This window comes from Rhinoraja longicauda, chromosome 38 (assembly GCF_053455715.1).
Source record: "Rhinoraja longicauda isolate Sanriku21f chromosome 38, sRhiLon1.1, whole genome shotgun sequence".
Lineage (NCBI taxonomy): Eukaryota > Metazoa > Chordata > Chondrichthyes > Rajiformes > Arhynchobatidae > Rhinoraja > Rhinoraja longicauda.
In genome coordinates, this window is record NC_135990.1 from 12,891,223 (window position 1) to 12,904,976 (window position 13,754).

At 48.8% G+C, this 13,754-nt stretch overlaps 1 protein-coding gene across 1 annotated transcript in view; it reads right to left on the reverse strand.

The window, feature by feature from the left end:
• ptpn9a (protein tyrosine phosphatase non-receptor type 9a) overlaps positions 1-13,754 on the reverse strand; it is a 97,861-nt gene that overhangs the window by 12,696 nt on the left and 71,411 nt on the right. The window contains exons 8-11 of the mRNA XM_078429804.1: positions 13,461-13,530; positions 8,861-8,939; positions 6,592-6,742; positions 3,153-3,360 (exon numbers count right to left, since the gene is read on the reverse strand). Of these exons, the coding sequence (XP_078285930.1) occupies positions 3,153-3,360; positions 6,592-6,742; positions 8,861-8,939; positions 13,461-13,530 (508 nt within the window). The remainder of the gene's footprint in view (positions 1-3,152; positions 3,361-6,591; positions 6,743-8,860; positions 8,940-13,460; positions 13,531-13,754) is intronic.

Sequence of the window (13,754 nt, forward strand, 5' to 3'; positions counted from 1 at the left end):
AAGAAGTAGCTGGCAGCCTGTGCCAAATATCTGATAGCAGGGAGCTTTACTGGAACAGAGTGGCACTGGTGTTAACAAGGCCTGTTGTTGTCCAAGGCCTAACGTAACCGTGGGAACTTACCCCACAGAAGAGCAGCAAATGTCAACTTTATCAGACTTATCAGAGCAATGTAGTGTAAGAAAATAACCGCAGATGCTGGAACAAATCGAAGGTATTTATTCACAAAATGCTGGAGTAACTCAGCAGGTCAGGCAGCATCTCAGGAGAGAAGGAATGGGTGAAGCTTCAGGTCGAGACCCTTCTTCAGACTGATGTCAAGGGGGGCGGGACAAAGGAAGGATATAGGTGGAGACAGGAAGACAGTGGGAGATCTGGGAAGGGGGGGGGGGGGGGGGGGGAGAGGGAGAGGGACAGAGGAACTATCTAAAGTTGGTGAAGTCAATGTTCATACCGCTGGGCTGCAAGCTGCCCAGGCGAAATATGAGGTGCTGTTCCTCCAATTTCCGGTGGGCCTCACTATGGCACTGGAGGAGGCCCATGACAGAAAGATCAGACTGGGAGTGGGAGGGGGAGTTGAAGTGCTCAGCCACCGGGAGATCAGGTTGGTTAAGGCGGACTGAGCGAAGGTGTTGAGCGAAACGATCGCCGAGTCTGCGTTTGGTTTCGCCGATGTAAAGAAGTCGACATCTAGAGCAGCGGATGCAATAGATGAGGTTGGAATTATCAGAGCAATAATTACACTCACAATTTAGCCACTGAGGAGCAGAGAGACGGGGCAAGTTTATAAATTTCACTTTGCGTATTAAAACGACTCGGCCCGTGAGTCTTGGAGATGTGAATTTTCCGTATTGCTAGTTTAAAATTTCAGTTTATTGTCGAGGTGGTGCAGCGGTAGAGTTGCTGTCTTACAGCGCCAGAGACCCGGGTTCGTTCCTGACTACGGGTGCTGTCTGTACGGAGTTTGCACGTTCTCCCCGTGACCTGCGAGGGTTTTCTCCGCGATCTCCGGTTCCTTCCCACACTCCAACGACGTACAGGTTTGTAGGCTAATTGGCTTGGTATAAATGTAAATTGTCCCCAGTGTGTTGCAGGATGGTTTTAGTGTGTGGGGATCGCTGGTCGGCACGGACTCGGTGGGCAGAAGGGCCTGTTTCCGTGCTGTATCTCTGTCTATAAATCTAAACTACAGATGCTGGCTTAAACCGTAGATAGGCACAAAAAGCCGGAGTAACTCAGCGGGTCAGGCAGCATCTCTGTGTGTGTGGGTCACTGGGTTAGCGAGGCCGGTGGGCCGAAGGGCCTGTTTCCGTGCTGTATCTCTAAACTTAAAGGTACAATGAAAAGCTTTTTTGTTGCGTGCTCACCAGTCAGCGAAAAGACGACATACGATTATAATCAGGTGGCAGTGATTTGATTACAATCAAGCCACAGTTATCACAGTCCACAGTGTGCAGGAACAGGATAAGGGGATAACGTTTAGTACCACACAAAGTCCAGTAAGGTCCAATAAACGACACTCCGAGGGTCTCCAATGAGGTAGATGGGAGGTCAGGACCACTCTCTAGTTGGTGAGAGGATAGTTCAGTTGCCTGATAACAGCTGGGAAGAAACTGTCCCTGAATCTGGAGCTGTGCGTTTTCACACTTCTGTACCTCTTGCCTGTTGGGAGAAGGAGCAACCGTCTAGACTCATCCTTGATTATGCCTTGTCCAATTTCATGGCCTTTGTTGTATCCAATGTTCTCAGCCATTTCTCGATACCATGTGGAGTGAACATTAACCTAGCTGAAGATGTCATAGAGTCAAGCAGCATGGAAACAGGCCCCTCGGCTGATTAGGCTGGTGGCCTTGCCGAGGCATAAGGTCATAAATGATAGGAGTAGATTTAGGCCATTCGGCCCATCAAGTCTACTCCGCCATTCAATCATGGCTAACCTATCTCTCCCTCCGAACCCCATTCTCCTGCCTTCTCCCCATAACCCCTGACACCCGTACAAAGCAAGAATCTATCAATCTCTGCCGTAAACATATCTATTCACTTGACCTCCACAGCCTTTTGTGGCAAAGAATTCCACAGATTCACCACCCTCTGACTAAAGAAATTCCTCCTCATCTCCTTCCTGAAAGAACGTCCTTTAATTCTGAGGCTGTGACCTCTAGTCCTAGACTCTCCCACTAGTGGAAACATCCTCTCCACATCCACGCTATCCAAGCCTTTCACTATGTTTTAATGAGGCCCCCCCTCATTCTTCTAAACTCCAGTGAGTATAGGTCCAGTCAAACGCTCATCATAGGTTAACCCACTCATTCCTGGGATCATTCTTGTCAACCTCCTCTGGACCCTCTCCAGAGCCAGCACACCCTTCCTCAGATATGGCGGCCTAGATTGCTCACAATACTCCAAATGCGGCCTGACCAGCACCTGATCGAGCCTCAGCAATACATGTGCAGGAAGGAACTGAAGATGCTGGTTTAAACTAAAGATAGACACAAAAAGCTGGAGTAACTCAGCAGGACAGGCAGCATCTCTGGAGAGAAGGTGACGTTTTGGGTCGAGACCATTCTTCAGACCTTCTCAGCAGAGAGGAAAGCTCCAGCGGGTAGTCCATAGAGCTCAGAGGACTATCGGAACACAGCTACCAGCCTTGGAGGGCATCTACAACACACGATGCCTCAGTAAAGCCACAAATACTCTTCACACCCCTGCAACAGTCTGTTCGAACTTCTACCATCGGGCAGACGATACAAGGCCTTCTACGCCCGCACCTCCAGACTCAGGAACAGTTTCATCTCCAGGGCCATAGCTGCCATGAACCGGTCCTGCTGAGCCGGATGGTCACATCGCACATTGAACCGGCACAGATCTACTTGCACTTTATTCTGTTTTAAAACTGTTCTAATTTGTTTCATTGGGTTGTTTAAATTAATACTGACTAGCTAATTAATTTATTGCATCGTATGGGAGGCGCATTCCCAATCTCGTTGTACCCCTGTACAATGACAATAAAGATATATTGTATTGTATTGTATTGTATTACATCCCTGTTTTTGTATACAAGCACTCTCAAAACAAATCCACGCTGTCCAAGCACGTGTGCCCCCCCCCCCCCACAGCAAGGACGGCAACCTGTTTTACGGGCGTCGAGCCCTACCTGTTCTGCCTATGCCGGCACTGCAGTGGACGACTATGGGTGGTCCTCCCCGGTGGCCCTTCCAGCGGTTGCCCAGGTTATGGAGGGAGAGGGCTTGCTGCTGCCGCACGGCCGCCCGGAAATCGATCAGCGCGGCCGCGGACGAGGGCACCCCGTAATCCGGCCAGCTCACGTACTGGAAGTGGATCACCTGCCGCCTCTCATGGGTCTGCAGTAGAGAATCAAAATCAAAATACGTATTCCCTTGTGTAGGGAGGGACTGCAGGTGGGGCAGCGGTAGAGGTGCCGCCTTACAGCACTTAAGGCCCGGGTTTGATCCCGACTCTGTACGGAGTTTGTACGTTCTCCCCGTGACCTGCGTGGGTTTTCTCCGGGATCTTCGGTTTCCTCCCACGCTCCAAAGACGTACAGGTTTGTAGGTTGATTGGCTTGGTATAAATGTAAATTGTCCCCAGTTCGTGCAGAATAGTGTTAGTGTGCGGGGATCAGTGGTTGGCGCAGACTCGATGGGCCGAAGGGCCTGTTTCCGTGCTGTATCTCTATCTCTAAAACTAAAGGGCCTGTCCCACTTAGGCGATTTTAAGGCGACTGTCAAAGTCGCAGCAGATCGCCGAACTTTTATTTTACCCGACGACAATGACCACGACAGGTGGAGATTACACCGTCTTCGGAAACATCGCGAAATTCCCACGCTGTCAATGCTTCTCCGGCGTCCTAATTTTCGCTGAAATCACTGACAAGTCGGTAAGTACTTGAGAGTTTTGAACTATAACATCTTGTATGGGTTACTCAAAAACCAAGCATCACTGTAACAAGGCATAAACTGGATTTACTTCCAGTTTACTAATAGCTGTAATAAAAAAAATTTTTTTTAAAGTGGTTAAGTGGATTTTTGTGAAAAGTGTGTGGACATTCTTTGAAAATGTGCGGGAGATGCATATCTGGTTTCTGGGTTGCATATCTGGGTTGGGAGCGCACTTTAAATGTAATGGCTGATGGCCATAAACATCGCGAAAATTCCCACGCTCACTTGACCGTCAAACTGTCACCTCCAATCTACCTGTCAAATGTCCTGACGGTAAATAAATTGGTTAAACACAAGCATTTTGAGGTATTTTGAAATGACTTTACTTATTTTAATATTACGTGCTTCTAAATGCATCTAAGAGAACCTAGCAAACCTGGGGACAGCGTGCGACAGACTGCGCCCGCAATAAGCTACGATACCTGGCGACAAGCCAGCTGTCGCCGAGAAATCTCACTCCGGATGATTTCTCAGCGACATGCTGGGATCCACTACGATTCTTGGAAGACTCCTCACGATCATGCCCGCGACACCCGGCAAACTGTCGGAGACAGCCTAGTCACCGGCAGTCGCCTTAAAATTGCCTAAAGTGGGACAGGCCTTAGACAACAGACAATAGGTGCAGGAGGAGGCCATTCGGCCCTTCAAGCCAGCACCACCATTCAATGTGATCATGGCTGATCATTCTAAATCAGTACCCCATTCCTGCCTTCTCCCCATACCCTCTGACTCCGCTATCCTTAAGAGCTCTATCCAGCTCTCTCTTGAATGCATTCAGAGAATTGGCCTCCACTGCCTTCTGAGGCAGAGAATTCCACAGATTCACAACTCTCTGACTGAAAACGTTTTTCCTCATCTCAGTTCTAAATGGCCTACCCCTTTTATTCTTAAACTGTGGCCCCTTGTTCTGGACTCCCCCAACATTGGGAACATGTTTCCTGCCTCTAACGTGACCAACCCCTTAATAATCTTATACGTTTCGATTTAAACTGTAGATGCTGGTTTAAACCGTAGATAGACACAAAAAGCTGGAGTAACTCAGCGGGTCAGGCAGCATCTCTGGAGAGAAGGAATGGGTGACGTTTTTGGCCGAGACCCTTCTTCAGACACCTGAATACCTTTTCTGTTTAGTGAGTTTTGTTTCTGTTGAACCCAATTTCTTGGTTCTCACTGAGAAATATTGGAGTGTTGCCAAGTGTTAATGTGGATTAAGGTTTATCCCAAAGATATATACACAAAATGCAGGAGAAACTTAGCAGGTCGGGCAGCATCTTTGGAGAAATAGGAATAGGTGACGTTTCAGGTCGGGACCCTTCTTATCGTTTAGTTTAGAGATACAGCATGGAAACAGGCCCTTCGGCCCATCGAGTCCATGTCGTCCAGCAACTACCCATATACCAGTTATATTCTACACACTAGGAGCAATATACAGAAGCCAATTAACCTACAAACCCAATGTGTAGGAAGCAACTGCAGATGTTGGTTTATACTGAAGATAGGCACGGTGGCACAGTGGTAGAGTTGCTGCCTTACAGCGAATGCAGCGCCGGAGACTCAGGTTCAATCCTGACTACGGGTGCTGTACTGTACGGAGTTTGTACGTTCTCCCCGTGACCTGCGTGGGTTTTCTCCGAGATCTTCGGTTTTCTCCCACACTCCAAAGACGTACAGGTATGTAGGTTAATTGACTGGGTAAATGTAAAAATTGTCCCTAGTGTAGGATAGTGTTAGTGTGCGGGGATCGCTGGGCGGCACGGACTCGGTGGGCCGAAGGGCCTGTTTCCACGTTGTATCTCTAAATCTAAAAAAAATCTAAAAAAGTGCTGGAGCAACTCAGCGGGTCAGGCAGCATCTCTGAAGAAAAAGAATAGGTGACGTTTCGGGTTGGAGCCTTTCTTCAGACAGTCTGCAGAAGGGTTACGACACGAAACGTCACCTGCTCCTTATCTCCAGAGATGCTGCCTGTCCCGCTGAGTTACTCCAGCATTTTGGGTCTACCCCGGAGAACATACAAACTCCACACCGACGGCTCCTGTCGTCAGGATCGGACTCACGTCTCTGGCGCAGTAAGGCAATGAAACCGCTGCTGCGCCACTGTATGGCAGGTTCACTGGCCTCTGTAAATTGCCTCTCGAGTGTCAGGAGCGGATGAGAAAATAGAGAACAGAGAACTAGGATGGACGGGTGATCGAAGGGTCGGCATGGACTGGGTGGGCCGAAGGGCCTGTTTACACGCTGTATTTTCAAATTTAGATTTTTTAGAGATACAGCGCGGAAACAGGCCCTTTGGCCCACCCAGTCCGCGCCGCCCAGCGATCCCCGCACATTAACACTATCCTACACACACTAGGGACAATTTTTTAAAAACATTTACCCAGTCAATTAACCTACAAACCTACACGTCGTTGGAGTGTGGGAGGAAACCGAAGATCTCGGAGAAAACCCACGCAGGTCACGGGGAGAACGTACAAACTCCGTACAGACGGCGCCCATAGTCAGGATCGAACCTGAGTCTCCGGCGCTGCATTCGCTGTAAGGCAGCTGTGCCACCGTGCCGCCTGTTAAACTAAACTGCTCTATCAGCAACAGTCAACTAACTTTACAAAGACACGCAGCAAAAGATGGTTCCCTTACCTCTACATTCTGAATCACTAGTGTTGTTTTGTTGAAATGTTTAAAGCTTTCTGCTTTCAGGTTTTTCACTGAGATGAGTCCATAGTTGGCCTGAACGTTTTGGTCCAACGGCCAATACTGGCCACATTTTTTCCTGCCGCTCTCGTCAATTCTATAGCAGGGAAACACACGGTTAGAAAACATAACGAGCGAGCATTGGTGCAGTCTGATAGAACGACAAGATTTGAAAATGATATGGAAACGCTTCCACTCTTCGAAATCCCCTGGCAGAGGAACAAAATGGCGGCGAGCACGAGGAAATGCAGATGCTCGTTTACCAAAATAGAAACGCACACCCCACAAAGAGCTGGAGTAATTCAGCGGGCCAGGCAGCATCTATGGAGAAGTGTTCTTGTAAAACTATGGGAACACTAAGTGCAGTCAGGCCACATTTAGAGTATAGTTTTTCAGTTCTGGGCACCATTTTATGGGAAAGATGTTGTCGCGCTGGAAAGCGTACAGAGAAGATTTACGAGGACGTTGCCAGGACTAGAGGGTGTGAGCTATAGGGAGAGGTTGAGTAGGCTGGGTCTCTATTCCTTGGAGCGCAGGAGGATGAGGGGTGATCTTATTGAGGTGTATAAAACCATGAGAGGAATAGATCGGGTAGAGTAGAGTTGCCCAGAGTAGAGGAATCGAGGACCAAAGGACATAGGTTTAAGGTGAAGGGGAAAAGATTTAATAGGAACCTGAGCAGGGAACTTTGTCACGCAAAGGGTGGTGGACGGATGGAACAAGCTGCCAGAGGAGGTAGTTGAGGCTGGGACTATCCAAACGTTCAAGAAACAGCTAGACAGGTACATGGATAGGACAGGTTTGGAGGGATATGGACCAAGTGTGAGCAGGTGGGACTAGTGTATATGGGACATGTTGGCCGGTGTGGGCAGGTGGGACTAGTGTAGCTGGGACCTGTTGGCCGGTGTGGGCAGGTGGGACTAGTGTAGCTGGGACCTGTTGGCCGGTGTGGGCAGGTGGGACTAGTGTAGCTGGGACATGTTGGCCGGTGTGTGCAGGTGGGACTAGTGTAGCTGGGACATGTTGGCCGGTGTGGGCAGGTGGGACTAGTGTAGATGGGGCATGTTGGCCAGTGTGGGCAGGTGGGACTAGTGTAGATGGGGCATGTTGGCCAGTGTGGGCAGGTGGGACTAGTGAAGATGGGGCATGTTGGCCAGTGTGGGCAGGTGGGACTAGTGTAGATGGGGCATGTTGGTCAGTGTGGGCAGGTGGGACTAGTGTAGATGGGGCATGTTGGTCGGTGTGGGCAGGTGGGACTTGTGTAGCTGGGACATGTTGGCCAGTGTAGGCAGGTGGGACTAGTGTAGATGGGACGTGTAGCTGGGACATGTTGAACTAGTGTAGCTGGGACATGTTGGACGGTGTGGGCAAGTTGGGCCGAAGGGCCTGTTTCCACGCAGTATCATTCTATGACTATCCTATGTATCATTCTGTGACTAAGAGTCCTAAGACCATCCTGCAGAGTGGAACAGCAGCATCTACTTATTGTTTAAAGGACTATTCTGTTCCATATAAATATCTAAGAAATTGGAAGTTAAAAGGATTACTCAAAGTAGTTTGTTCCATCAGGTTAACTGTGTAAATTTGCCGACACTATCTGACTGCACCTCATGTGAACTGACTTACATTCAGAGCCAGGCCAGTGATGAGATTAAATTCCATTCGAAATACTCACGGTGAGCGTTCAATCAAAGAACAAAAGAGCTACTTTCAGGCAAAGATTAATCTGTTGTCCTGTTTAACGTGCTTTTGGTTTTATCAGTGAGCAGAAACTAATGTGATCTTACAACATCAACATTTGAAAACATTGTAAAAAAGTTTGGAAACGCACACCTCCAGATTCAGGGAGTTTTTTCCCGGCCGATCACCAACTAGAGCGGTCTGGAACTACCATCTACCTCACTGGAGACCCTCGGAATAACTTTAATCGGACTTCATCTTGCACCAAATGTTATTCCCTTTGTCCTGCATCAGTGCACGGCTTGATTGTAATCACGTATAGTCTTTTCGACGACTGGTTAGCACGCAACAAAAAGCTTTTCACTGTACCTCGATAATAAACTAATCGAGGGAGAGCTTGTTTGGTGCGGACATCTCCTGTCTCACTAATAAACTAAGCTAAATGTTTCCAGGAGTCAAGAGGTTGACGTTTCAGGATGAGCAGGCCAAGATGGTTGGTAGATTCATTGTTTGCCACTGAAGCAAGTCCTCTCACCTTGTAGTCATGACTATAACGAGGACATGCTGCTCCCACACCATCCTCCAGAAGTCATCGTACGTCCTTTCCAATGGACCTAGAATAAAGAACATAAAATGGTGGCCGGAGACCCGGGTTCCATCCCGACTACGGGTACTGTCCGTACGGAGTTTGTACGTTGTTCTCCCCGTGACCTGCGTGGGTTTTCCCCGAGATCTTCCGTTTCCTCCCGCACTCCAAAGACGTGCAGGTTTGTAGATTAATTGGCTTGGTAAATGTAAATTTTTAAAAAAATTGTCCCTAGTTTATGTAGGACAGTTTTAGTGTGTGGGGATTGCTGGTCGGCGCGCTCCCAGTGGGCTGAAGGGCCTGTTTAATTGCCTTGATCGTAAACGTTAAATTGTCCCTAGTGTGTATAGGATAGTGTTAATGTGTGGGGATCGCTGGGCGGCGAGCTCCCAGTGGGCTGAAGGGCCTGTTTAATTGGCTTGATCGTAAACATTAAATTGTCCCTGGTGTGTGTAGGGTAGTGTTAATGTGTGGGGATCGCTGGTCGGTGTGGACCCGGTGGGCCGAAGGGCCTGTTTCAGCGCTGTATCTCTAAACGAAACTAAACTAACTAATATTGAAAATAAAGAATTCGACTACGGAGGGGCGGATTATCCAAAGCTCCTGGGGAAAGAGTGAGACACAAGATGTCCGCACCAAACAAGCTCTCCCCCACGCCAGCCGGTAGCCTTGGTAAGGTCAAGGCCAAGGCCAACCCTCACAGTTCATCAAATCCATTCATGGAGGTCATATGAACTATAGAAGGGTCTAGACCCAAAACGCCCAGGTCGAGACCCTTCTCTCCAGAGATGCTGCCTGTCCCGCTGAGTTACTCCAGCACTTTGTGTCTATCTTCGGTGTAAACCAGCGTCTGCAGTTCCTTCCTACACATTTTGTCCGCTCCACAGCAAAATCTCCTCAGGGTCTGTCTACTTTGAAGACGTTCTCCTCCTCCCTCCGACAATTCTGCAACATCCTCCTCTCTCGCTGCTCCCTCTCTCTGATTCCTCCTGCTCTCTACATTTCCTTGAACAGCGTCTGCTTTGATTTGTTGTTTTCACACCTTAGCCTTCCATTTCTCTAGTTTCCCTGTCCCATGAATCTCAGTCTGAAGAAGATTCTTGACCCGAAACGTCACCCGTTCCTTCTCTCCAGAGATGCTGCCTGTCCCGCTGAGTTACTCCAGCATTTTGTGTCTGTCGTCGATGTGAACCAGCACTTTGGTCAGCGTGGGTTGTTTTTAAATGTGCTATACAAATAAAATTGACTTGACTTGCAAAGGCCACCATTGGAGGCAGGGAGCGTCAACATCCAGAGACACGAGAGACTGCAGATGCTGAAACCTGGAGCAAAGCACAAAGTGCTGGAGGAACTCAGTGACCAGACACTATGAACTAAGTGGTGTCTATGGTGCAGCATCTCCTTGACAGGACCTCAAGGAGCTGGCAAAGAGCATCAGGTCCTCTGGAACTTCACCAGCTCCCAGGGATGTCTGGACATGTTGCTGGGGACTGAAGGGCGGCTGAATGATGGACCTTTCGTGGCCAGTCCCACCATCCGCCTCCTGTGGATCCCAGTTGTTGACATGAACAGCACAAGTTAAAGTGCATAGGAAGGATGCTGGTTTACACTGACAGTAACTCGGCGGGTCAGGCAGCATCTCTGGAGAAAAGCAGTAGGTAACGTTTCGGTTTAGAATCATAGAAAGTAGATGCAGGAGGAGGCCATTGCCCCTTTGAGCCAGCACTGCCATTCATTGTGATCACGGCTGATCATTCACAATCAGTAACCCGTGCCTGCCTTCTCCCCATATCTCTTGATTCCGCTAGCCCCTAGTTTGAGACCCTTCTTCAGACTGAGAGTCAGGATCGAGGGGAAACTAGAGAGACGAAGGGGTACAAAGAGCAAATGAATGAAAGCTACGCAAAAGGACAAATCAAAGCCAGCCCAACGATGATCAAGGAAAGGTGAAGCCCACAATGGTCCATTGTTGGCTGCGGGGAAGGTGATAATGAATGACAGGAAAAGTGAAACTAAGCAAGACGACAGTGAAACTAGTTGGACGGCTAGGGTGGGGGAGGAACAGAGTGAGAGAGAGAGGGAATGCAAGGGTTACCTGAAGTTAGAGAAATCAAACTTTATACCATTGGGGTGTGAGCTGCCCAAGTGAAATATGAGGTGCCGTTCCTCCAATTTGAGCTGGGCCTCACTCTGACAATGGAGGAGGCCCAGGACAGAAAGGTCAGTGTGGGAATGGGAGGGGGAGTTGAACTGTTTGGCAATTGGGAGATCTCTGTTCCGTGAGGCAGTGGCCCCCAGGACTTGTAGGACTCAGGGGTGACCGCGCTTTTGCGGTTGCAGCTCCTAGACTGTGGAACAGCATCCCTCTCCCCATCAGAACTGCCCCCTCTATCCACTCCTTTAAGTCCAGGCTCAAAACCTATTTCTACTCCCTAGCATTTGAGGCCCTCTGAGGGGGTGCTGTGAACTGTTTATGTATGTGCTGCTATGTTTGTGTGCCATTGTATGTTCGTTCTTAGTACCTGAACTGATGTACAGCACTTTGGTCAACGTGGGTTGTTTTTAAATGTGCTGTACAAATAAAATTGACTTGACTTGCAAAGGCCACCATTGGAGGCAGGGAGCGTCAACATCCAGAGACACAAGAGACTGCAGATGCTGAAACCTGGAGCAAAGCACAAAAGTGCTGGAGGAACTCAGCGGGTCAGGTAGCACCTGGGGAGGAAATGGACCAGGCGACGTTTCGGGTCAGGGACCCTCCTTCGGACTTGCCCGCTCGACATCAGCCCAATGAAGTCAAGGTCATGGATCAAACACGCACGCACAGCGTCAGATCAGACCTTACAGCCAGGGGTAATAACACAAGGGCAGTGTAAAACTAAGGCAGCCTTGCATGACCAGAAACTGGGGACCAACATTGCTGTTGATCACCGGAAACGTCCTTCATTTTCAGCGAAGGATGAGGAGAAGATATGAAGGGAAACTAATACCCAAAGATAGAAGAGGAACAAGATAGACCACTCGACCCTAAAAACCGTAGTACGTCACGGCGCCATTTTAGTAGGCAGAAACTTGCAGAAACATTTAAAAAGAAAAATAACAAAAATCTGTGAATTGATAGATGAGATATATTCTGCATTTTTATGGTATCATCACACATACTGTTCCCCCCAAAACACTGACTACACTGCGAGAGGCAGAGCGGACGGCAGGTTTTGCCTACTAAAATGGCGGACGTTACGCTCCTTTGCGTACTACACTTCAGTATAGGCGGTGTCGACGGAGTGGTCCATCTTGCTCCTCTAGTATCTTTGCTAATACCTGGGAAGGTTAGATGGACACAAGAAGCTGGGGTGACTCAGCGGGTCAGGCAGCATCTCTGGGGAGAAGGAACGGGCGAGGTTTCGGGTCGAGACCCTTCGTCTCACAGAGGGAGGGGGAGTAGAGAGAGAGAGAGGGTATTGCGGAACTCTCGTCAGAGAGAGGTGGGGAACCTCTTCAAGGTTACACCTCGATGATCCGGGATCTCGAAAACAACACGAGAGCTGAACGATCCAAACACTAGAAATTATAAACATGGACTGTTGCTCCTGGATCTGTGAAACCATTATTATCTCTCTGTTTTTCTCTCTCTTAAGATGTTGCCTGACTTGCAGAAAAGCTTTCATCACTTCCTGAAGGGATGGTTGTGAATTAAAAACCAAGGAATTGCCAATTAACAGTCCATTGACAAAGAAGATGGAGTAACTCAGCGGGTCAGGTAGCATCTCTGGAGATAGTCACAGAATGCTGGAGTACCTCAGCGGGTCAGGCAGCATCTCTGGAGATAGTCACAGAATGCTGGAGTACCTCAGCGGGTCAGGCAGCATCTCTGGAGATAGTCACAGAATGCTGGAGTACCTCAGCGGGTCAGGCAGCATCTCTGGAGATAGTCACAGAATGCTGGAGTACCTCAGCGGGTCAGGCAGCATCCCTGGAGATAGACTCAGAATGCTGGAGTACCTCAGCGGGTCAGGCAGCATCCCTGGAGATAGACTCAGAATGCTGGAGTAACTCAGCAGGTCAGGCAGCATCTCTGGAGAATACGGATCGGTGACGTTTCGGGTCGGGTCTCTTCTCCATACAGGGTCACGACCCGAAACGTCACCTATCCATGTTCTCCAGAGATGCTGCCTGACCCGCTGAGTTACTCCAGCACTCTGTGAAACGTCACCTATCCATGTTCTCCAGAGATGCTGCCTGACCCGCTGAGTTACTCCAGCACTCTGTATTCTAAGATCGCAAGGATATTTGGCCGAGATGAACAAGGCCGTGACTGGTTTAGATCAGGTGCTCAGAGGGAAAGGCATGTTGGTTGTTAGGTTTGTTGGTCACTTTAAATTATCCGTAAAGTAGATGGGTTGCTGGGAGAATCAGAGGGGTGTTAATAGGTGTGTGAAAGAGAGCAGGTTACAAGGCAATAAATGTGGGGGTGGGATAGATGGGGAAAGGTCTACTTCATTCCTTCGAAACAATGAAAGTGGAGAGTTTTCCAGTTGTTGCTGCTTACCTTGCGTGCCGATGTAGGCATTCTTTTGCTTATAACCATCCATAAAACTGGCATTGATATAATCTGTTCTCTGCAGGAAGAATAATATTATAAGTTATAAATTACTCCAGCATTGCAATTCAATCATTTAATTTGGGAGAATTTACTTTGGTCTAGTTTCGAGACACAGCGTGGAAACAGGCCCTTCGGCCCATCGAGTCCGCGCCGACCAGCGATCACTAGTTCTACCCTAGACAATAGACAATAGGTGCAGGAGTAGGCCAATCGGCCCTTTCAATGTGATCATGGCTGATC